This window comes from Pterocles gutturalis, unplaced genomic scaffold (genome assembly GCF_000699245.1).
Source record: "Pterocles gutturalis isolate BGI_N339 unplaced genomic scaffold, ASM69924v1 scaffold32706, whole genome shotgun sequence".
Classification (NCBI taxonomy): domain Eukaryota; kingdom Metazoa; phylum Chordata; class Aves; order Pterocliformes; family Pteroclidae; genus Pterocles; species Pterocles gutturalis.
This window is the reverse complement of record NW_010104101.1, coordinates 14369-39398: the sequence shown is the minus strand read 5'-3', so window position 1 is coordinate 39398 and position 25030 is coordinate 14369. Positions and strand designations below refer to the sequence as shown.

At 39.7% G+C, this 25030-nt stretch overlaps 1 protein-coding gene across 1 annotated transcript in view; it reads left to right on the top strand.

Moving 5' to 3' along the window:
- Positions 1–25030, top strand: part of LOC104471573 (thrombospondin type-1 domain-containing protein 7B-like) — a gene marked incomplete at both ends in the record, with an annotated part of 93033 nt that overhangs the window by 56424 nt on the left and 11579 nt on the right. The window contains 2 exons of the mRNA XM_010086952.1: positions 4255–4387; positions 5680–5783. Coding sequence (XP_010085254.1) covers positions 4255–4387; positions 5680–5783 — 237 coding nt within the window. The remainder of the gene's footprint in view (positions 1–4254; positions 4388–5679; positions 5784–25030) is intronic.

Below are 25030 nucleotides of genomic sequence, written 5' to 3'. Positions count from 1 at the left end.
CATTTAAATGTCATCAGACAACAGGCTGTCTTCTGACGAAGGTTTATCTCATACCTGAGAAGTGTAGACAGCGGTGAACCTAGGGCAGTAACAGATGGACCGACAATGTAAATCACAAAAGAAGCGCAATTGGATCCCAGCACCTGTTGGTGAGGCAGGAACAGGGAGGTTGTTGCAAGTTATTGATTCTCTGCCATTTCAGATACTTACAGGTGACAACTGTCTACCGCAGTCTCCTATAATATATCTGTTTTAATGGGTCTTTGAGGATGAATCGAAACACGGATCAAAGAATCAATATGGAGGTTTCAGAATATGAGGTGGTTTGAATGAGCAGCATGTAGATTCTCCTCTGTCACCTCCGTACCTGTTGGTGAAGGTGTCCTGGGGAGGCAACTGCTTTCAGCATGGATGATGTGCTCTCTGGTCTGTCAGCATGGATTTAAAGTGGGGAGATTAAAAATAAAAAAAGCGAACACCTAAAAATAAATGCTGTTTTTCATCTCCCTCCTGAAAAGAGATGGTACCTGTAAGTACCTGTCCTCTTCTGGGAATTGGTTTTCCGGGGGGAAGGTTAGAAATTTCACTATTGCTTAGTCCTCTAAACAAGTCTACATGAAATGTTAGGTAGTAACTGTCCTATTTATTTCCCCATGCCTTAAATAAGATTTGAAATGAGATAAGAGTGAAAGTGGATAAAATGCATGGCGTGCCATGAAAAGACATTCCAGTGACCTTTCCCGTGTGTCAGACAGTTTCTGTCAAGGATCTGCCACTTTCAGTTCTCATAAACAAACACCCAACCTGAGTTGGTCAAAGTTAAACACTTATCCCTTCAAAAGCTCTTATGGGCACAAAAATACTCAAGACAGCTGTGGTTTTGGTGATGAAAATCTTGGGAGAGGCTGTTCTTGTTACGTGTGTGCTCAGACTCTGCCTTTCCATCTGGTCAGGAGCAAAGAGTATGGAGCTGAATATTTCCTGTAAAAGCTGGACCAGATATAGCAGATTTTACAGTAGTGAACAAGGATTTTGTCTCTTGCCTGAAAATGGTAATGTTCCTTTCCGAGCCCTGAGCAGGGTACCGGAGAAGCCCTGGGGTGAAATGCAGAGGAAGGAAAGATGCAGGAGCAAGGGAGGAATGAGAAGAGTGGATCGATAGGAGGGTAAGGAGAAGGAGACTGGTGGGACAGGGAGGTGGGAGTGGAAGCAGAGGTAAGGCACCCCCAGAATTCTCAGACAGCATTATCTGAATTGCAGAGTCAAGGACACAGAAGTTAAGATTCTCTTGAGATCCTGAGGCTTGATTTTTTCAGGAGGGCAAGCAGTCATAGCCATACTTGAAATCAGCTGAAATTCAGCTTTAAAAGGACAGTCCTACATAATGCTAATGCTCTGGAAAATCAGGCTCTAGCAATTTTAAATGAGATATAAAAATTATGTTCATTAACATTTGTAAGGAATGCTGTAGAAAAGGCAATGCGGAAGTTCAATTTTGAAAATGGGGTTTGAGTAATGTGCAATAAATGTTGAGGATAATGTAGTTTCTTGAGGTGGAGAAAATTACTGTGGGAAGCTCATTTAGATTTGGTACTGATTAATAGGAAGGAAATGGCTAAGATTCTAATGGTAGTAGATAATTTGAATGAAAATCATCACAAAGTGATAGAGTTCACGATTCTTAGGAGAGGGGAAGGATAGCAATATCAGCAAGACATTTAAAAAAAAAGATTTCAAGGAACTGTGAGAATTGGTAGCTACACCTCTTGGGAACATGTTCTGTGGAGTCAGGAGCGTAGAAGACCTGGAAGTGACCAAGAAAGACTGTATGAAGGGCTGAAGCCCAACTGGACTCTACTTTCTACCCTGAAACTATTATAAGAGCAAGCCAATAGCACAGGGGAACAAGGTGTGTGCAGGTCTGTATGCATGTTCAAGCTTCAAACCATGAAGGGAAAACATCAAACACGGCTAGTGTAGCCCTGTTTTTAGCTTTTCTCACCATCAGTTCAGAATGTTCCTTCCTTTTTGATTATCAGATTGTTTCATAAAAATTAGAAACCAGCATGTAACTGAAGGTGAATTGAAAAATATACAGAAATCAAGAATGCAAATTAAGCTATAGGAGGATATTAGATAACAAGAATTACATAAATGGATAAAAGTAAGGGGAAGCTGAATGAAATATTTGTCCATTACTTACTGAAGAACAAGGGAAACACAACACAGAGAATGTGTGATGGCTGCTGTTGTTTCCTGTCTGCAGCCAGGAGAGGAATGGACTAAGAATAAGGATTTCAATAAATTCGATGTTCCCGTGTCAGTAGGGCTGTGTGAATGGAGAAGGAAGTAAAAAAGCAACATGGGAGCATCTAGTGGCTATCTTCTGGGTGAGAAATTGCGAAGTCCTAGAAACTACCTAAAACTCTGTAATACCTAGACAAACTAAACCAACCAACTAAGACCCTCCCCCTTACCCCCACCAAAAAAAAAGAAAGGTCAGGGAGATTGTAGATTACTCATCCTAAGTTCATTGTGTAGAAAAAAAACAAAAGAACAAGTTATTACTCAAGATATAAACATTTCAAGAATCAAATTCTGAAAAACTGGACAGTATGGATTTATTGACAACAAATAGCGCCCAATAAATTTAATCTCCCTTTTTTTTGATAGCATAGCTGTCCTAATTATGGGAAGCAGTAGATTTTTGACACATGAAACTTCTATCAGGAAGCTGAGGAACTTGAATTAAACCGCTGTTAAATGGGTACTCAGCTGTTTGGAAAATCTCACAGTGCATATCACTGAGAAGCTGAACATGAACCAGCAGTGCGTACTTGCAGCCCAGAAAGCCAGCTGTGTCCTGGACTGCATCAAAAGAATTGTGACCAGCAGGTTGAAGAAGGTGATTCTCCCCCTCTACTCTGCTCTTGTGAGACCTCCCCTGCAGTGCTGCATCCAGCTCTGGAGTCCTCAGCACAGGAAGGACATGGACCTATAAGGGCGAGACCAGAGGAGGCCACAAGTGATCAGAGGGCTGGAGCACCTCCTGTACGAGGATGTTCTGAGATCCCGTGAGCCTTTTCCTCTCCAGGCTGAAGAGTCCCAGCTGTCCTGGTCCCGTCTGTGTCAAACACTCCACTCCCTACATAATCTTTGTGGCTGTTCACTGGACTCGCTCCAGTATGCCCCCATCCTCCTTCTCCTGGGGAGCCCAGAACTAGACATGGCACCCAGATGTCTCACCAGTGCTGATGAGAGGAAGAGGAAAGGATCGCCTCCCTTGACCTGCTGGTGATGTTCTTCCTAATGCAGCCCAGGATGCTGTGGCCCTTCCTTGCTGCAAGGGCACATCGCTGCCTCATGGTCAACTTGTCCATCAGGACTCCCACGTCCTTCTCTGCAAAGCTGCTTTGGCTGATAGATGTCCACTATTCACAGTCAAACTGGAACATAAGCCAAAGAGAGCCCTGCAGAAAACTCTTCTTGTCCAGGTTGTATGTGATATTTGTCTGAACATCTTGTGTGCTTGAATAATAGTGGATGGTGCAGAGCTGGAAGAGGTAGCAAACACAATAGACAATAATTTAAGTCATATTGAAATCACTAAGAAATCAGTTACACAGCCAAGGATTGCATTTGTTTTAGCTGTAGAGATGTAGAGATAAATCTTATCCTTGTCTTCCATGCTGCATTCTGTACTGTAGGTTTTGTGAACTGTGTTTCCAGGTGGATTGATCTTGCATCGACTCAGGTTAAGTAGAGAGTCAGCCTTTGTTGGTTGCAATGGCTTTCCTATTAGGAAGTTATCATCTATAATTTCTACACCCATAAAGATGGGTTACTGGTAGCAGCCTGAGACTACCAGAATGTGTTTTCAGAAACAAAATCTTTCATTATGACTGTTTTTTTGGGTTTTTGTTTTTATTCTTCTATTCAGGTGTTTAAGTATTTGCTCATACTTATTTTCTTTGATTTGATGTTCTGCTAAACAGACGTTTTTTGATGCATCTCTTAGGCTGTTGGTTTATCAACCTTCCAGGTGCTGTTCTGCTGAACTACTGGTAATTTTAAAGTAAGTAATGGTAGCTTGTGATCCAACATACCATTCCTTCCCTTCTTTGGGTAGTGGCAGAGTGCTTATGATTTCAAAATATAAATGAAATGCGAAACATGTTTTTAACCAAGATGGTTAGATCACTAACTCAGGGTGCCAACTGTGTCTGGAAGGAAATTTTTTTCTTTATTTTCCAGGTAATGCCACTGCAGTTAAGCAGTCCCGGTACAGGATTATCGTTCAGGAATCTGCCAATGGGGGACAGGCATGCCCAGACACCCTGTATGAGGAACGAGAATGTGAAGATATTCCCATCTGTCCAGTGTATAGGTAAAAAGTGTTAGCTTGGAATCAGTCTCTTGCCAGTGGGTGTCCACTTCCCAGAAGTGACTCTTGTGCGATTGTCCTGCACAGTTCCAGAAAACAACATAATACTGGAAAATGCAGAGTTATAAACAAACAATGTACCTTGCAAAGCGTGTAAAAGTAGAGTTAAATTGGAGATTTCTGTAGATCTGGCATCATCAGAACAAGCACCAATAGACACAGCTCCTAGAAACCGTAACCTCAGGGTTCGATGTGGTTAAGGAGACTATTACTGGGAACTCCCCCCTCAATGTATCTAAAAATCAGTGTAGGCTATTTTGGGACCACAGGCACTCAACTGCCTTAATCATAATTGTATGCTTATTGCAGAAACTCTTGTCTTTTCCCCTGGTGCTCTCACTCTGGTGAATAATGCGCACTTTAAAAAATTCTGATTAGACAAATAGTACAATAGGGCCATTACTCACCTCTCTTCATTAAAATTCTGTGGCCCATCTGTTATACAATATTAGTAAATAGAAAAGCATCTTATTTTTTGCATATAAATCTCCAGGCTGCACATCCTGTAGGACATGGTCTCAGAGCAGAGCAGGGAGCTGAAGATTATCCCAAAGCAGGAGTCACACTGCTCAGCTCCATACCGTGCAGCTGCTTTATTGTGTCCTTGACTGGCACATGCCCTAGCATAGAGAGCAGCTTCGATAGAGCATCAGTTGTGTGAGAAGGGGTTTGCAGGAGGAGAGCCTGATTTCAAAGCCCACTGAAGATATTTCCTGTGTATTTTATGTGACTTTGAACCGTGCCCTACAAAAATGAGAGAGGAAAACATGGTTGGAGGATGATGTGACTTTCTAGAAGGTGAACCTTGCACCTGAATTTCAGTTCACAATGCTTATTTCAGGAGCAATTACAGATTTTTGACTCTATTTTTCCCTGAGTCTCCACAGTATCTCATAATTTGTAACTGAAGTTTATGCATGGACATATTGACTGTTTTCCAGTTTTAACCACTTAATTGTTAACTAATTCTAAACAATCTACCCAAGAGGGTAGGTTTAGATTAGTTATTAGGAAGAAATGTTTTCCTGTGCGGGTGGTGAGGCACTGTCCCAGGTTGCCCAGAGCAGCTGTGGGTGCCCCATCCCTGGAGGGGTTCAAGGCCAGGCTGGATGAGGCTTTGAGCAACCTGGGCTAGTGGGAGGTGTCCCTGCCCATGGCAGGGGGTGGAACTCGATGATTTCTAGGGTCCCTTCCAACCCAAACCATTCTGTGATTCTAACCATTTCCTCTCGCAGGTGGAAGGCCCACCGATGGAGTCACTGTGTGCTGGTGCCGGATTCGGAGAGACAGACTGTGCCGGGACACACTGAGGCATGTGGACATGGTTTGCAGTCAAGGGGTAAGCTTTCTCCATGCAGCCTCCAAATATTTAAGGTGTTGCAGTGTGGCATTTAAGTAAAGGCTTTACTCTTTTACAGTAGCTAATTTGGAAACTACGTGGCTGAAGCACTTCAAGTGTTTGGGGAAGTGGACCCGTTCTACGTTTTTGCTGCTGTGCTGGATGTTAAAGTTCCAGTAACGTGATAGTATGTTTGGAGTATAGGAGGGGACTTGTGCTTAGTATTCAAGTATCTTTGCTGTAGCCTGCTCTTCTGACTGAAGATGAAAAGTGGGCTTTAAAAGAACTATCTGTGTATAGGCGTCTATGAAGTAACTCGTTCTCATTGCTAAAAATGTGAAGGATAATTTCCTCGTGATTTTAAATTTTACTAATAATTTGCCTGAGGCCTGATTTTCATTAAGACTGTTAGAGTATTCATTGTGGGTAAAGGCTTTACGCTCCTGCCCTTGGTGTGATTAAGCACTTGGAAGATACAGTGATCCCATTGTCTGAACAAAAGCGTTGAGAAGAATTTCACTCTTTGGAGTGTGTGATCACAGTCTGTAGTGGTTCCTGCAGATGGCTGGAAATTTGGCTGTTATCCGTCTCCTGGGAAATCTAATGAAACCTTTAACCAAAGATTATTTTTATTGAAAAAAAATTGCTGTACAGGTATGCTAACTGAAGAAACTCGACATAATAATTTACTCCTTCACAAGGATAGAAACTGTTCTTTAAAGATGAAGTGAATTTCTTCTATTATCTGGAAACAAAGGAAAGGAAAGAAAAGCCCTGACATTATGTGGGCTGTATCTGAAAGAAGAAATGTGTTTTTAAACTAAGGCTCAAAGGAGTAAATATCTTTAACTGGGTTTTGACCACAAGCCTTTCCACAAGGTTTTCAAAGAGAGCTCTGTAAATTGATATGTCCTAAAATGTATTCCTCAATCTCCATGTGGAGGGAAGGTAAACTTTATGCTCTGGTAGGTGCATGAACTTTTTATTAATCTTACTCTGACAGAAGTTGAAGTATAATAGAAGAGTATCACGCTTATTTTCGCTCTGTTGGAGAGTCTTCCAACAGTTCCGTAGGTTACGTGCTGTTCTGGGGTAGTCATGGGAAAGGAACCCCATAGCCTGGTGGGCTTAAGCAAAATTTATTTCAGTGCTGCGTTCACTTTTTGTATTTAACTGTGGTTTTTGCAACGCAGATGAAACACATGGAAGAAGATTTTCAAGATGTTTCCTACAACGAAGGGGAGTGATCTCCATGGAGAAGGCAGCTGAAACCAAGCTGTTCACTCTGACCATATTGCTTCTAAAAAACAAGCTTGCTAGATTTTCAGCAATGCTGTATCTTATCTGTAGAAATGTTTAGTAAGGGAAACTTTCATAAAGCTGCTGTTCATACCCCATCTTGCTGCTATGTGCAGTCTTCAAGAGCAGCTGGTATGTGTGAAGCGGTGCTGTGTCACCACATTGTAGGGAGCAGCCGTTTAGGCAAGGGTGGCATTTGCTCACATCCCTGGCAGAATCTCTTCAGCTTGCAAACCCCAACACTGGCGAACTTCTGATACCCTCATTCTTCACCATGAAGGGGGTGTTTGGAGATATTTTTGAAATGACATGTGAGGTGAGGCTGGGGATTTGGGTTTGTTCAGCCTGGAGAAAGTGTCTAATGGGAGTGGGGTTCACAGAAGAGATGGAGCCACCCTCTTCCCGGAGATGCACAGTGAAAAGACAGATGATAACAGTCACAGGCTGCAGTGAGGGCAATTCCCAGATTGCCCAGAGAGACTGTAGATTCCTTGGACATGCTGAAAACTCAACTGAATAAGGTCTTGAGCAGTCTTTTCCAACTTGGAGGTCAGTCGTGCCTAAAGCAGGCATTGGATCTTCAGAGGTCCCTTCCATTTGAAATTATATTCTACTGTTCTGTGCATCTGGGGGTCTTTTCAGGGGAATCTGTGCCATCAGTGGAAGAACGCCAGGTGTTATAAATAGATGCTTTCCTGCAGTACTCAGGCATCCCACAAAGGAGTTTCCATTCGAGGTGTCACCACCGCTCCACACAGTAATTGGCTTGCATAATGTGTCAGTGTCTTTAGCCAGCAAGTGCTAATTCTCCATAGTGTGTTTATATGAATTTGCCCGATTTCTTTTTTACCATGTAACAGTAATTGCCCTTTTACCACTGAAGATAATAGGTCTTGCTGCTCCTTAGAGCCTCCAGTAGTTTATATGAATTTGCCCGATTTCTTTTTTGCCATGTAACAGCAATTGCCCTTTTACCACTGAAGATAATCGGTCTTGCTGCTCCTTAGAGCCTCCAGTTTTAGAATTTTTTTTTGTTTTGCTGTCCATATTCTGATTGTCATGTAACTAAGAGGATTTCAGTTTCCAGTGACTTTTGTATCTAGCCAATTATATAAGGGCACTGAATTAATATAAATTATTTCTAAAGAAAGCAAGCATATGTTTATGTGTACTTATTTAGAACGGTGACTGTGCTGAGGAGTGACTGTGCTGAGGAAAAAATAAGTCTGAAATGACTTTCAAGCTCCGTTCTTTCTCTAGGCTAGATTCTGAGAATAGACACTTACAGAGCTTGTTCCATGAGTGCTTTCGCTGAAATTGCACCTAAACGTACCATGTAACATGCAGCAGATACCAGAATTTGTCTGTAAATAATAAGCAGAATAGCCAAAGAGATGACAGCTGTCTGAAGCTGCAGTTTTCATGGCTTTATCTTGGAATGCTATTAGTTTGATTACAACAATCTTTCATTTGGTATATCAGCTTGAGTGGACAAACTTATTCAGAAAACAATCATGCAGGTAAGACAAAAGCAGCATTTAGAACTAAGAAACATAGTTGTTATTTAAAGTTCATTAAGGCATGATTTGCAAAAAGCCCCTGAGATAGACCACTCGAGAGTAAAGCAGGGTGGGGACTGTTGCCTGACAGTGACATAGACAACATTTCAAACAGTAAATGAAGAGCTTTACAAGCTTTTCTATTGCTATATAGCTGTCATTTTCCTCCACGAGTGACTAATTTACTAGAAGGTGTCAAGACTGTGAGAAAATTGCTTCTGCTTCGGGTGCCCTTCAGTCCCTTTCCTGTTCTCTGATGTTTGTGATGGAGGATCCTTCAGAAATGACCTCTCCCTTCAGTGCTGACATGAGCAGCCACCTTAGACATTTACATTTTTTGGGAAAAAATGTGTTGCTCATTACAAGGGATTGTTAAGGTTTAATTAGTGGATGGAAAGCCTGTTTTAAGGAAGTGTCTTTGAAGGCTGCTTCAAAAGCCATTGATAAAGTAAATAGACATGTATTAAAGACCAGACTGATGTAATGAGACGCTGCTTTAGAAACTAGTCTTGAAAATACACTGACAACATGGTTATGAAAAGAGCAGTTACTTTCCAAAAGCAAGGAGAAGCTGCAGCAGTGGAACTTGTCATGTCTTATTTCTCTTGCTCCTGCCACTTCTTAACCGTGATTCATTTGGAGGATTTGACCATCTCTTCCCCCATTAACAGGATTCTAAGTCTTGTTGCTGTAGCTCCCCATTGCAAGAATACAGAAGTGCTGTGACACAGAGCAGCAAATGTTCTTAGAGAATAATGTATTGATTTATGTACAGGAAAACAGTAACAAACCCACCAATGCAGTAATGAGAAACTACTCCTCTGCTCTGGAGAAATGCACTCTCCCTGGCCCACCTGAGGTCAGGGGTGGATCGATGCTGGACAGCTTCAGTGTGCATCTCAGTAGAATATTGCTTTTGGTACGCTCTACTGTCAGACCACATATGATGTATTTCTTTCCTTCTTTAACCGGGTTGTAAATTCATACTACGTGGGCTTTGCTAAGATGGTTGGTGTTAAATACAATCCGTTTCAGTTGAAAAGTTGATATATGAAGTGACAGTGAAGAGGTAGAATGCAGGCAGCGCCAGACTCAAGCAATTTAAGATTCCTGTCTCCTTCATTGCAGCTTTCTGGCTCTTGCTCTGGAGCTTCCTGGTATCTGTAGGGATATTGTGGACAAGTCTGGTTTTAGACAGAGGTGCATATCCAAAACTTATCTTATGAGAACAATTGTTACAATCTGCTAAGTTTTCTGAGTGGGTCTCAATCCAATGAGCTTCAGTAAAATCTTATATAAAATATAAGCAGAACTGTGATTAAAGACATCATTTGTAATAAATCAGTGACTGTTAATATGTGTTCCATACTAAACAAGAAGAATGAATGAATTTTGGTATTGTCTAATATTACATCTACAAAAATATTTCAAACAGGCATCCTTCAGCTGTGTATTATCTGGTGTATTATCAATCTATAACACACTAATGGCCGTATACATTACTGTTGTTTCTGCTGAGATTATATTGTGGTAACCCATTTATAATGAGATATGCCATCAAAAAAGCATCAGTGTTACCATTTTTTTTTTCCTCATAAGATAGTCACCCAACAGTTCTTAATTCCCTGTTTTGTAGGTAGTTAATATAACTGCTGATTAGCTAAATTAACAGCTGCATTCATTGTAATTTAAGTTGCAGAATGCTTTTGCGCAGAATTACCAATTTCAGGAGGTATGTAGTAGAATCCTGTTATAATTTACAGGCCAGAGGCAATGTGATAGCCTAAAGTTTACAATGAATACATTTATAATAGTAAATGCAGCGAAGACATGGCCTGCTTCAGTGAGACGGTGATATTTTATGAGCAGTGATTTGCAATGCAGTCCTGTGTATAAATCTGTCCAACTGATAACCACTTACCTATCACCAGTAGCTCCCTCCAATATTAAATTTCCCTGGTAGGACACCGGCACCTTGAGCCTTGTTCAGCGAGCTGAACTTGAGTGGTCCTGGCCAGTGTCATTTGCTGGAAGACACCTGCCTGGCAGCTGGTGGCACTGGTAGCAAATAGTTGAGGGAAAAGTAATTACCGGGGTAAGGACAGGAGTTGACTCTTGGCTTTGATATGTTTGAAAGGAAAGTTGGTGAAGCAAAGTCTTGTCTGGGATGGGCATTGACATTCATAAAGTACATGTAATCTGTATTGTTATTTTCTTGTCACTGAGAATGCAATTTTTAGCTTATAAACACGTGGAGAGTAATAAGGTGATAAGAAACAACCAAAACACAATTGATTTATTATTCTTTGTTCTTGATAGTCTGATTTCTTTCCTTGATGAGGCAGTGGGCTGGAGGTTAGGCAATAAGGTGAGTGGGAAGCAGCACAGATAATAGTCTCTTGACTTTAGGAAGACATTGAGTCTGGTCCAACGTGATGGTCTCCTGTGTGCAGTAAGAAAGTGTGACCTAGAGAAGGGCAGGATGAGGCGGTTGTGGAACTTGTTGAAAAAACGCAGTCAAAGCTCTGTTTTCAGTTGTTTGCTCTCAGACAGGAAGGCTGTTTCTCATGGCTTCCCATGGGGTGCCCATACTCTTGTCTGTCTTTAGTATTTTCACTAACAGTGTGTATAATGAAATACAGAGTACGTCTGAAACACATCTGAGTATTTGCAAATTGTGACTACTTTGAAGGGTGGAGCAAAAATACAAGTTGAATAGATTTGAGCATGCTCTGAAGTCAGAAAAGTGAAAATTTAATTGAATATGTGCAGCACTCACACTATGTAGAAGGATGGACAGCGGTACTGCAGAGGTAAGTCTGGAATTAAGAGTTATGGACTATGCATGAGTAGCATTATACTGCTCTAAAAAAGCGTACATCATAAGATCATTAATTTCTTACATTTTCCTTCCGACCTCCAAGTTCTTGAAATTTATTCTTCTGATTCCTAAAAGAGAATATTTTTAACGGGAAATCCTCCCTTTTATTTTTGTTCCATAACACTTTCTGGCACTGTAAATAATGACAAAAAATTAAGGTCAAATAAAAACTTCAAAACTTTCTACTGAGCAATTCGAATTCCTGGTTTGACAACAGATTCAGAATAGATAAGGATTCTTTTTTGCAAAATAACCAAATTTCACTAACAGAGAAATTAGGTATTTAGGAGTCTAAGCTCTGGCGAATATCAGTGAACGAATTAAAAGCTCGTGAACTTAAGGAAAGTTTACCCTTGATTTTACATTTAAAACTTATCTTCGGTCTTGGTGAACTATGTATATCTGTGCACAGGAGCTTGTAATTTGAGCAATTTGTCCCTACAGTATGGATAGTTTTTTACATGAGTCTGGATTGTTTGTATCTAATTTCTATCAGTTTACCGATAGGCTTTAATCTTTAAATTATTTCCCAAAATCTGGGTTTAATTGCAGATTTGATAGTAGCTTAGGTTAACACAAAGATGTGTGACAATGTTTCACAAAGAGGAAGACAAGGAAAAAATTAAGGAGGAAGAGACAGAAATACAATACTAATGTCATGTGTGCATGTATGCATTCTTAGCCTTTCCTGCACCAGTGAAATGAGGAAGTTATCCTCTCCCAGACAGATTTTACATGGGATTTGTTTCAGTTTTGGAACATTAGAATTGATGGGGAGCAGCAGGAGAGGGGAAGGGACAGATGAGGCAATGTGAGATGTGATGGATCAATCTTCTAAGCTTTTTGTAGCAGCCTTTGAGATTCCTGCAGTTTAATTTATGAGAAATAAGATCACCTGCTTGTATAGAAATCATCCTGGGCCAATTTCTTAAAACCTGGCAGCATAGCAGAGTTGTCTGTGTAAATATGTACATGGCTGTGCTAGAGTCCGCAGATGGGTACTGGTTTGGGGAATGGAAATTTGTCCTCGTATTGTATTACATCCCACTGATCTCTAGGTAATGTGTTCCTGTAGACCAATTTTTCTTTCCTTGGGTCTTAGTTGATAGGACAAGGGGAAGAAAGATTGATACTGATTTTCCAGTGACAGGTTGTTCACGAAAGAGTGATGGTGAACTGCCCTCCTTTTTTCATGGGAGATGTCAGCAGGCATCACAAGATGCTTAAAGCAGTGCTACTATATTTCAGTCTGGGTCTGGCCTGGCTTCCACCTCGGGTATCGCTGCTTGAAGTGTATTTCATAGGCGGTAGGAGAATTGGCATGACATTACTTTATAGATGCTAACTAATAGCAAGAGAGACTCCAACTCATCTCTGTCGCTGTAGCCTTGTGCCAGCAACATAAAAATTGAGGAGGTTCTTGGAGAATTTGTTCTGACAGCAATTTGCAGTGCAACATTTTATCCAAAGGCAACTCGGTAATCTGTAGGCTTTCTGTAAAATAAAGATGATGAAGACTGCTTCAGATAAATGACATATGTTTGATTTCCTTCAAAAACAGGACAGTATATTCCACTCTGTAGAAGAAAGTAAGCAGATTTTGTATCTTAACTATGCACTGTTCCTATCTGATAAACAAAACAAATATCAGCATGTTAGTACCACACAGAGCATTTGTTTTCTGGGAAAAAAAAAAAAAGTCTTGATCAAGTAGAAAAGTCTTTTGAAGCCAGAAGGCATAAACACTGCAAATGTATAGTACAAGCGTGTACCAATAGAGGGATTGTTAAAAGATCAAAATAATGAGAAGTAAAGCAGAGGAACATCAAAGCTTTCCAGGCTATGTATTTCTGCCTTGATTAGGAGGAAGGAGGGAAGAAGGGGGGAAAGAAGGTTTTAGATCAATAGGAAATGGCCCGATCACCTCAAAGTTGAAGGCAGCACCATCCAAATGTGTACAATTTACAGGAATTGCTAGAGCATCTCAATCATAAAAGTCCCAAATGATCTGACAGTACTCACACCATATTTAACGTATTTTTCCTTATCTGAAGGAAACTCCTTTTTAAATGTAAGGGTAGATAGATTTTCATTTTGTCTTTCATCCCTCTGATTAAGTTCAGCTCTCTTTGGTCCTCCAAAGATTTCTTTCATCTAGTGTGTAGCCTGTGTGATCTAAGCAACTATCGTTAGTGAAAGTCATTTTTTTGGGGTCCTTTTTTAAATGATGGATTGTCATTAAACAGAGTATAGTAGATGAAAGAGGTCCAAGGAGAACCAAACTGTGCTGAGACTTACTCAGGAGGATGAAAGACATAATGAGAGACGTAATGAAGAGCAATCTTTCCCTCAAACTGGAGACAGGCCCTTCCAATTATGACTTGTTTTTAGCACCAGCTTCCAGTGATTTAAAATCCTGGTTATGCAGAACAGTTGATTCAGACTTTTCATGCAAACCTTGAGAAATTTTTGTTAGGTGAACAGTTGGCCTGGGTCGTTATGCTTCAAGGTTTGTGCAGAAGAAGTTAGAAACTAACAGAAATGTTTTCTGTGGCCACGAGTGGGTGGTAAGTAGGGCTGATCACACAGCCTCGTGTGCTCCTTATCAGAAATGCAGGAGCCATTTCATCCTAAAACTCTGTGTTTTGTTGACTTAGAACATGAAACACCAGGGTTTATAATCCTTAAGATTTTATATGTAGCTGTCACTGTAACTAGCTATAAAAATGTCTTGATTTTTTTCATATTCTTCCCAGTCTTTTGGCCTCTGTCTGTGTCTGGCATACATCAGTTTGATGGGTTAACCCTGCAGTGAATAAACTATTTTAGTTTCTTGATGATTTTCAGTTTATTTGAATGATCCTTCCTTCTTGAGACATGTGAGCCCTGTTTAGTCTCCTTTTTTGTTTGCTATTTTATATAACCCTTTCATGTCCCTCTTGTTCCCCTCTCCATGTTGCAGGCAGTCCCATTCAGTGCTGATTTAGATCTACTTTACTTTTATAAAATTTTAATGTCACCCTTGTCACGGTTGTGCTGTTTACAAATCCAAAGATAATTCGTGCCAAAACCTCTGTGGTTCATAGGGAAATTGTTAAAAATTCATCTGAGCTGAGCAGGATAAGATCCAAGTTCTCTGGAAAATGGCCTGAAGGAGAACTTTTCGTCAAATAGGCACTTTAAACGGCATACCTTGAAGCATGACCAGAAATAAGCACGTTTATTAAAAAGCTTTTATACTATTAGTTGTCGGGAGAACACTAGAGATGTTATTCTCCCAGCCTTTACCAGAGTAACCGCTTTCTTGTCCGTGAAGATCTCAGTCAAGTGGAATACCAATAACTGGAAGGATAAAGACCAGTCCTTTATTCTTACAGTATGGTAGTATGAAAGGGGCATAGTGTGGTATTTATTTTGCCTAGCTGAGGAAATGGACGGTTCTAGGTTGAAATGCTGATCCTGCTTGAATAATTTCAATACTAAACGACTTTTTTAGTTGTTTGGACACCCCCCCAAAAAAAAACCCCAAAACCCCCCAAAAAACCAACAACCTCAAAATGAAACAACCCAGAAAACCAACCAACAAACAAACACAACTGTTGGTGAAATGAAAAAGGGAGATGTTGAAAGGAATGCAGAGTTTGATTTATAGCAGATGCTGTTCATTGTCAGGCTGCTGAGGTTTGGACTGCCTGGGGAATTTCCTGCAGAGGAGCTTAGTAAATATTGTAGTTTGCATTTTCTCTTATTCTGCATCAGGTAGAAAGCACTTTTTATTGGAAATAATTATTAAGTCAGGTTTCTTTGAATAATTAAGCACTAATACTCAACATGAATATTAGCATCCTAAATGTCAGAGCTCATCAGTGTGGCTTACTATAAATCTTCAGGCACAAGGTTTGTTAAATGTGACATGACACAAAGGTGCAGAGCGATCCTGATGTCATGTTCATTGAATCTGAATTTGTATATTTATGTTACTCCAATAGCTTTATGTCTGCAGTAGGGGTTTTAGACATGAGTTTTCAATTTCAGAATACATGAATAACCTTGTCTCAAACTATCTTTGAAAACTTCCAGCGTCTTACTTTCAAACGTGTGCACTAAAGTGACAGTAGAGTAACTGGAAGTGACGGGAATACTTATGAAGTGCTTGCACTTGCGAGAATACATCAGGTAACTGTGAAATGGCCAATATTATATTTGCTTTACGCATCCAGTGGTGCTCTTTTCTCTTGGCACCATTTCTAAATATGTTCAGAAATACTAAAAATACTGAGCAATGTGTTTGGGACTTTCTGAACTAGTCTGATGATTGCAGCATTAAAACTTCTGAGCGTTTTTCCTCTTGGAAATGCCCCTTCTCCCCCTTTGTTAACAGTATTGTCATTGGTTTGCTTCTCAAAAGACTCAAGAGAAGATTCTGTCTTCTTTATATTATAATAAATCAAGAGAAACTTCATCCAAAAAATTGGAATTCCACTGGAATAAAATTACTACACAAGAAGAAGCCGTCTCTATACTTTGATGGCAATAGATAGTAATGAAAAAAATGTCACCTTCTAACAAAGATTTTTCTAAAGTCAATTTTTTTCCTGGCAGCCGCTGGTTTTGCCTGGTGCGTGCGTCATTTATTAAAGGATTGCTGATGTTGGCTTTGTGAAATAAGGAAAGTTTGGAATAATATATTCTGATATTTGACAGAGTTTTCCCGAAGTAGGGTATTTTGTAATGTCAAATTTGGATCTTGGATCTGAAGCCTTGTAGCAAATGCGACTTTTTATCATTTTTCTGGTCAATTCTAACATCAGTACTACTGTTTTGACAGTTCACTAAAGTTTCAGTCCTGCAATCATGTATTTGTTTGATATGTGCCCCAAGGGGACTGAAATTCTTCGAGTTCTCTCTTCTCTACTGTCTCTTGGATACTAACTTTCTGTATCTTTATTTTTTATCCCAGTCTTTGTGTTGGCAAAGGAAACGCCTGACCTAGAGGTACGCAGTACAAGGGAATCTAACCGACCTATTAAAATGTAATAGGCTTGTCGAAGGCCATCTACTTCAGCATTTGTTTAATTCAGGGTGAAGTAGATCAGCACGTCCCCAGGGGATGTATGACGTGAGAGGGCAGCCCCCCCAACCACTGCTGTGTGATGGGGATGGATGGGCTTCCACAGCCCCTGCCCTTGCTCGCCGTGAGCCTTCGCTGCTGGCTTATTTTATTCCTGTGCGCTGGGAGGGTATCTTAATAATAGGCACTTATTAATGATATTTGAGAAAGTCAAGTGGAAATTGGTCTGCAGAACTGAGCAGCTACGTGCAGACTTGAGAGAGTTTCGGGGATTTAGCTCTTCTGTTGCGTTTTAACCCCCTCGAGCATGTGATGTGGTCATAGCAGATGTCCTATGAGGCACACTGGAGAATTTGTGGGGAAAATCAGACACACCATTGCTTTGACCTGCACGTGCTTTTTCAGTACTGCTTTCAAAGGATCAGTTAGTGGAGCACAAAAAATCACTGCAAGATGGATGGGTTTTGGGTGGGCTGCGTTGTTGGTGAAGGTGCGTGTGAGCAAACCTCCAAACAAACAGGATATACATTTGTGCTTTAAAATAAATAGTTATCTTCAGTGCCTGCTTTCATGGAGTATAAATTTTCATGTAATCTAAGCACATCTGCTCATAATAATTAACTTCTGTGGTGTATGAAAGGAAAAGCTACATCAGCTCTATGGGTATGAGGAGAGGGATTGCTTTCTATCTGTTCGTCATAATGATTAATTGTAGCATTTGTAGGAAAATGACTGCTTTTTATTCATTTTTGGTTTTAGATCATGTATCTTGCCTTTTTTAAAGCTTATTTAAATGTAAATACTCTGGAAATCTGTTATGAAAGCATAAGCTTTCCAATATTAAGTGCTTTGATGAGAAACAGGACAAAATAAGTCTCTGCTTAAATTGTCTTATCTGAAGACTTTGAAAGATGCCCGTCTTTCCTAGTGAGATGAGTTTCACAGGTAAATGTACATATTGAAAGTAACCATGAAAGAACTTTAGAAGGATTATGAGATTTCATTTGACCCTGAGGGCCAGTGTTTCCCTGGGGCAAACTTAATAATAATGGGACATATTAGCAATTTGCTGTTGGTCCTGTGGTTTTGTAGGTATCGCATATTTACTAGGAGTGACATAATAATCAGATGTATTTCCAGAAGTTAAATACACTTAATTCTTGGACTTTAGTAAGATTGTGGAGTATGTGCTTTGTCAAATGTAAGCTTTCAGGGTTGCAGTAGAAGAAGTGATGGATGTACGAGTACAACTATCAATTAGCATGAGCCTGTCAAGTAGTTCGATCAGAGGAACCCAATGATCATGTTGTATTTTCTCCCAGTGCAGTCATCATCTTTTTCCATTTCTTGAAAACAAGCTAATACGTGTTGTATAGCTGAAGGAGGTGAGCCACAGTTTTTTACAGAGTTTGCGCAGTTAAGCATGGTGGAAGGGAAAGAAATGATGCGTGGAGAGCATTTATTGAGCGGAAGTCTGAAATTTAGGTAGAGTTGCAGGAGGTATGTACAGAATTTCACCTACTATTTAAAATCTTTCTGGGTTGCTCAAGTTATATTGATTTATTGAAATCTCAGGGTGACTGGCATAAACTCTCTGATTGAATTATACTGCAAACAGAGCACTCTAAGGGAAAATGTCTTTACCAGTTACAGTTATATCTTTTTTTTTTTAAGAGTTTCTTATTAAAAATTCCATCCCAGGACTTTATCAAAAGATAAACTAGACTCAACAAAGAAGTTAATGCAAAAATAAGCTATTGCAGTGGCATGAATGAACAGATACACTAACCAAATAACCAATTTGCAGATAGAGAGTCAACATCCCATGAAATGTTTATAAAGATAATATTTAAGATCTCATAAAGTCAAATTGTGTTCGGATACGATAACAACAGTCAGAAAGAAAACAATGGTGAATCAGGTCCAGAGAGAATCATAAAGCAAAAGCTCTATTTAATTTCAGAGGTTTTCTTTACTGCTAAGCATAATATATATTTCTATGGCAGCTCCACCCAATCTTTGCTTACCCAGTTACTCATGGTTAGTGTGGGCACATATGAATCAAACTGCTAAAGGCATGTGCTTTTTGATGCAAGGTAATTTAATTATTGAGAAAGTCATTTGGATGTCTTTTGGGATTTTTGTCCTGAAGGAAACAAGTTATTCTAAAATGAGGCTACCGTTCTTTGTTTTCTTTCCCAGAGTCCATCAATCTATTACAGAAAGAAAGCTGATGCATTTAACTTTCTTCTGGTTTGTTTTGTTTTGTTGTCTGTGGTAGTTGCTGTTATCTGCTGGATAATTATTTTGTGCAAATCAGAAATAAGCTGATGGGCCTGTATTTCCATAACCCTCATCTTAAAAAAATAAAAATAAGTAGAACTGTTGTAAAGATAGGGAGAGTGTTTGCTGGTAAGTTGCACTTCCTTCATGAGGTCTCAAAGATGCTCCTTTCTGACACATCAAGATCGGGTCTGTGAGTTTGCTAGAGCCTGGATTCATTAGGACAGACAATTTCAAAATAGCTGGCTTATCCTTTCCCTGAAAGAGGACTGTGAGGCCTGAGATCTTGCCTTTTTTTAACTTCTGATTGTAACACTCCCAGGGTTACAGCTGATCAAGGGTGGTGCAAGTCTGGGCCAGTGTTCGGGGAAGCAGGCTGGGAGACTGGAGAGTGTCTGGTTTTTACCACATTTGCAGAAGTATCCTTTGTTACCTTTAATGCCCATTGCTAATTCTGATTTTTGCATGCTTGTGCTGCAATCTTCTGCTAATCCTCAGGAACTTGACCTAGTTTCCACCTTTTTATTTTTTTGTTCGAGGTCAGTGAGTAGCTTTTGACTGGGCTTTGCTGATCTCTCAGACTCCGGCTTATCCCTACCAAGGTTGTTCCCATTCCATAGTAGGAGAACTTTCACTTTGGCATTTGTCTTTTTTCTGAACTGCACCAGTTCAGAAACTTCCAGGGCACCTCACTTAGGTTTAGTGCAAATGCATATGTATGAGTGTGTTAGTCCACCCGCCCATCCCAGCTGTAATTTAGTGGTCACTCTCTTCCAGCCTGCCCCCCACCCTGATGGTTCCTCCTAATGGCTGATGGTCTAGCTGAGTGGAGTTGACTCTGTCCCTTTTCCCCAACACACCAAATTTTACCCGGTTCACCAAAACAGTTGGTAAACTGGCTGTGCTTTCTGAGCTGTTACACATTCCTGTAGACCAGATGGGGCGGTGTGGATGTTGTCCTCCTGCGTGTTCATGAGCTCACCTCATTCGAGGTCCTATTCCCAGCACGGCACACATGTTCCTGTCCCTTTTAACCATCAGACAGGCATTCAGTAGGTCAGTCGTTCTCTATAGACTAGCCCAGAGACTGAAAAGGTGTATAATTTGTAGATTAAATAAAACATGTCACCATCATTTGCATGTCCTTCCAGAAGAGCTGTGACCTTTTTTTTTTTTACTATTCCAGTCATGTGAATTCACCTGGTAAATATTGTCTACGACAGGGTTTCACTCAAAAAATATATGTTAATGTGATGATTGTGTAGACATATATAGTCTTGTTTTTAAGGCTTACTGTGAAACCTCAGTTACCTGAGTTGAAGTATAATGTAAAGATGCCAGAGTAACCATCATGGCCTGGGAGAGGGATGTGGGTGCATCACTGGGCACTACCAAGGTCCATGAGGCAGCCCTCTTGCAGAGGAGAAAAACCAGGTCCCATTTCTTTATTTCCTTATGGAAATTACTCTGAAGGGAATGGTTTAATATTGTTAGCAGGTGACTGTTGTTTGCTATTTATTCCTTTATTATTTATTTATTGTGTTAGAATCACAGAGTCATAGAACGGTTTGTGTTGGAAGGGACCTTAAAGATCATCAAGTCCCACCCCCCTGCCATGGGCAGGGACACCTCCCACTAGCCCAGGTTGCTCAAAGCCTCATCCAGCCTGGCCTTGAACCCCTCCAGGGATGGGGTGTTGATAAAGGATAATTTGATTTTGGGAGGTGATTACATATAAAATGTTTGTTTGGGGTTGTTAATGAAGAATCCCACCGTAATCGTAATGCGACATATAATAAACTTCATTTTAAACAGATATGATAGAAAGGTAGATAAGCATTTGAAGCAGTAAAGAGTTAAACATTTCCTCACTTCTTCACAATCTTTGCTCATTCTTTTGCTGGGAGAGGACTGTCAATCTTGTGTCCTTTAACTTAAATGTAACCTGTGTCTGTACCTCCAGCGTACACTTATTTTTTCTAGAATAATTTTATATAGCAGTGTGAAATGGGCTTCTGTTATATTGGACAATGCAGAATACAAGAATCTGTGCAAAGCATTGTATGAATCTCATCTTTTTTTTTTGCGTGGTTGCTGTACTGGAAAGCCTTGTAGTCTCATCAAGACTTCTAATTTATTGATAGCAGATACATCAGTATTGGCACCTCATCTTTGTTTTTTTTTATTAGAGAAAACTTCTGCATTCATTAAGTTGAGGAAAAAAAAAATATTATTTTCTGTGTTTATAGTTTCTATGGGCACACAATTCTCATCACACCCAGGAGATAATCTTCTGGTTTGGGGTGGTTTTTTAAGCTTCACTGTATTTTTGCAGTTGTATGAGTGCTTAGGACAGTGGGTTAATGGTTAAAATAACCATTTTGTGCATTCCTTTATTATTTTCAGCAACTAGAGAGAAACTTATTTTTTTTATCTTAGTGTGATCAATAAGTTAACAATAGTACTTTTCAATACTTTTTTCTTTACCTTTTGACAAATTCCAATTTTGTGTAATTGTTAATCATACACCTTCAATATGTGGTATTTAATTTAGTATTTTTCTAACTGTTACTCTTGATCCCTACATGGAAGGCTGTGGGGATGTCTTTGGTTCACACGCCTAATGTTTTATGAGATAAATAAGTAATTCCAGCTTTCAAGTCGGTGTGCTACATAATGACCTAGTCATAATTTTTGAATCGACTGTCAGCACATATTAAATCAGAGCATCTATTTGAAACAGTAGTATTTCATAAGCTGCATTTGACAGTTCATTATCTTATCCGTGAGAACTCCTTTCTTCCTTCATTGTGCCTCAAAAACAATATCCTTGCAATTGAACTTTTGGTAAAAGTAAAGGTCACAGCTTTGGAATAAAGTTATATATGGGTATCGCCTGTCTTCTCATTGCAAATGCGAGTAAATCAAAAGTACTGATATGGTAATCTAAATCTACAGTATGTTCTCTTGCATTTTATTGAAACTAAAGGATAAGTTTTATTGACTTTTCAAAACTGTTCTTAGTGAAACTTCCTTGAGAAAGTTTCTTAATAAATCTATTACATTTAACTGTACACTTAGAAAAAAATAACTAAAAAAAAAAAAAAGGAATGGAAGTTAAAGCTATGGCAAATGGATTTTGTATATGTATGTAGGTAGAAGTGGGATGTCTACATAAATTAACCAAGTAAATTATCTTCCATTTTCGTGAAAGGCAGCAGGATTTAGGAATACCTTGTATTTTCCATGCGGTCCACTTCTTTGAGAAGTCTGGGGAAGAAGGGAGTATTTTAGTCAGAAATCCACCTTTTTTTCTTCCCCAGATTTATAATTTTCTCATAGAACAAATGTCAGGAAAGGGACTATCTTAATGTGGAAGACTGATGCCATTTGGTTTCATTCAATTAAAGGAGGCTGGATAACATCTTTGTTTTTGATTATACAAACTGTAGCTAATGTATAATGTAATGAGAGAGATTTCCCAGAAATCCATTTCAATTTTTGAGCTAATTTTGATTTGATATTCCAGTATGCCATATTACTAATATATCAAAAAATCTTTAGGATTCATTATTTTTTAATTGTTTTATTAAGTGTTGCCAAAAGTTAGTCTTTGTAACCTCTTAATGTTTCTAGTAACTTCAAGTTCTGCTTGTAATTCGATGTTATGCAGTTGAAGAATATAGTTAATTGTTTCATACTTTTGTACAAAAGTCTTTATTTGACTTTTGACCTGCTGCAACAAATCGTTCAGTACTTCCCAGAGTTTATAGTCCAATCTTTGAAGTTTATTTCTAATGCAGATTATTAAGGCTTTCTTAGTACTTCTGTGTTGCCAAGGGAATCACAGACCATTTGCTTCTTGAGGAGATTCAGTTTTAAGGAAATTTTTGCATGGATGTTTAAGTGGTTTTTTTCTTTGTGTGTGTGTGTTTTGGTTTTTTAATAGGGCATCTACCTGTGAAAATGAGCATTGCTTTGTAACATTTTGATGAACAGTTGTGTGACATGCAGGGCGTGCACAGAATAACTTTGGCGTGATGATGCACCCAGTCAACTCAAAACAATTCAACTTCAACCCTCACTCCCCCCCTAAAAAACCCCTGAACCTAACAAACATGCTTCTCATCCCTGGCAATAAATATACATTCTGCCCTGTTCCTTAGTGGGTATAAAAAAGGATGAGTGGCGGGATTGTCCTGGTGTTCAGACCATCATTTGAGGAAGAGCCAGCGCTGGGGAAGCCCTTTTCCATGAACTGCAGGTGACCTGGCCTCAGTAGAAAAGCACAAGGCTGTGGGACGAATAGGAGAGTGGGAGAAGTCCAGTACAGGGCTGGCTTCACCTTCAGGGAAATTTTGTTAAGTTTACATTTTCCTTTGCATCCTTTGGCATTGTGCACAGATCTGGGCGTGAGAGGGAAGGGACCAGGCTGCCACTGCCAGAGGGACCTCTGGGTGCCTTTGTGGGGCTGTGGGAACAATGTTCTCTACGGGAACTGTGGTCAGGGTCCAAGTTTTCTGCCTTAATTCCTGACATGGCTTAAACTTCTGCTCGGTTGTTATCTGGTGGGACATGCAGCAAGTGAAATCCTTTGTGGAGTATTTCAACAGCAGGACACGTTATTTTTTATTGAACACCTTAATAGAGGTGACTGGTGTTGCAGTTGGCTGCTATGTATAGATTTTTCTCCCTCTATTACTAAAAATCACTCCTATTTTTCAAAGATAAAATGCAAAACAAAATTCATATTTGACCTTCGTTCCTTTAGTTCGATTCATTCCAAGGACTGCTTTTCCCAAGGAGTTTTCCTGGTCCATTGTGCAGAGCTGAGCTCTCAAGCTGTCCCAGCACAAACTTCCCAGCTTCTTTCCCGTTTCTGCCCTTGCTTTTCCCCACCTGGTAATGCGCCCCTGGGAGACAGCCTGTGCTTTGGGTCCGGACATGGTTTCCTCTCAGTTTGGCAGTACTGATCTCGACGCCAGGTTGCACAGCTTTTCAGAAGTGGCAGGAGTTAGGAGACCGAGGGCCTGATCCTCACCTGGGAAGAGGCATGCTTGGAGGTGGGCGAGGGGCTGCTGGGCTCTCCCAGCCCTCGCAGCATCCTTCCAGGCTCCAAGTCCCAGTCAAATTCTTTATTATTTTTCTGTATTCCATCCTTTTCACTGCTGGGTCATTTATTGTCATTTTGAAACATGGGCAAAATTACTTTCAAACACTGTCTCTTGTTCAGTTCCCTCTTACCTCTTTTTTTTTGTTTGTTTTTTTTTGTACACCTCTATGAGATCTGCTGATGTTGGGTGAACAGCCAGAAAAATAAAAATCAAATTTGATTCTGAGGATCCTCCTTTTCCTTATTTGTTAACTGAAATTTTCCAATTTCATTGGTTTCTCCTTTAGTCCTCATTGGCACTGACCTTATAGAGCCTTAATGAAAGTGATAGTTTTCATTACATCTAGTATTTAGTTACTAAACTGTTCATTACTTTACAGTAAAGGATCTGATATATTACAGACACAACCTCCTACTTCCCCATTAGTGGTGCCTTTATCTACTGAATAGTAGTGTTACCCTCAGGATTTTTTTGAGGGGGGAAAAAAAAATTAAATTGCCTTTTTTTTTTCCTGAAATGAATTTGCATTCTTCTGAGTAAGTGAAAACCGTAGATGAAATCTTGATATTTAATACTGTAAAGCCAGAACCTCATGGCATAAAGTTTAGTATCTAGACCAATATTTAAACTGTTGAGCAACGTTATTGCTCCACTAAACCTCATCGCTTCACGCGTCTCTTTGCAACAACTACTTTTGCCTCAGGCTATAAATGGAAGATGAGATTTTATTATGAGTCTCTTGGATTAGTTACACAGCAACCACTTTGGTTGACATTGGCTTTGATATATGCGAGCAGAACTTTATAGTAATTTTTGCTATGTTGCCATTCTGTAAGTTAATTAACTGATAAGACTCGTCCTCCAGGATTGTATCTTAAAACAGGACAAGGCAAAGGTTGAAAAAGAAATGGAGACAAAGGTCTGATGTGATGAATGATGCAGAAAAGGCAAAATACCAATGCAATATTTTAGAGAATCTCTCAGTTCTGCATCGCCATACAATCTTGATTTATTTGGCTGTGCCATGTCAAACTTGCTCA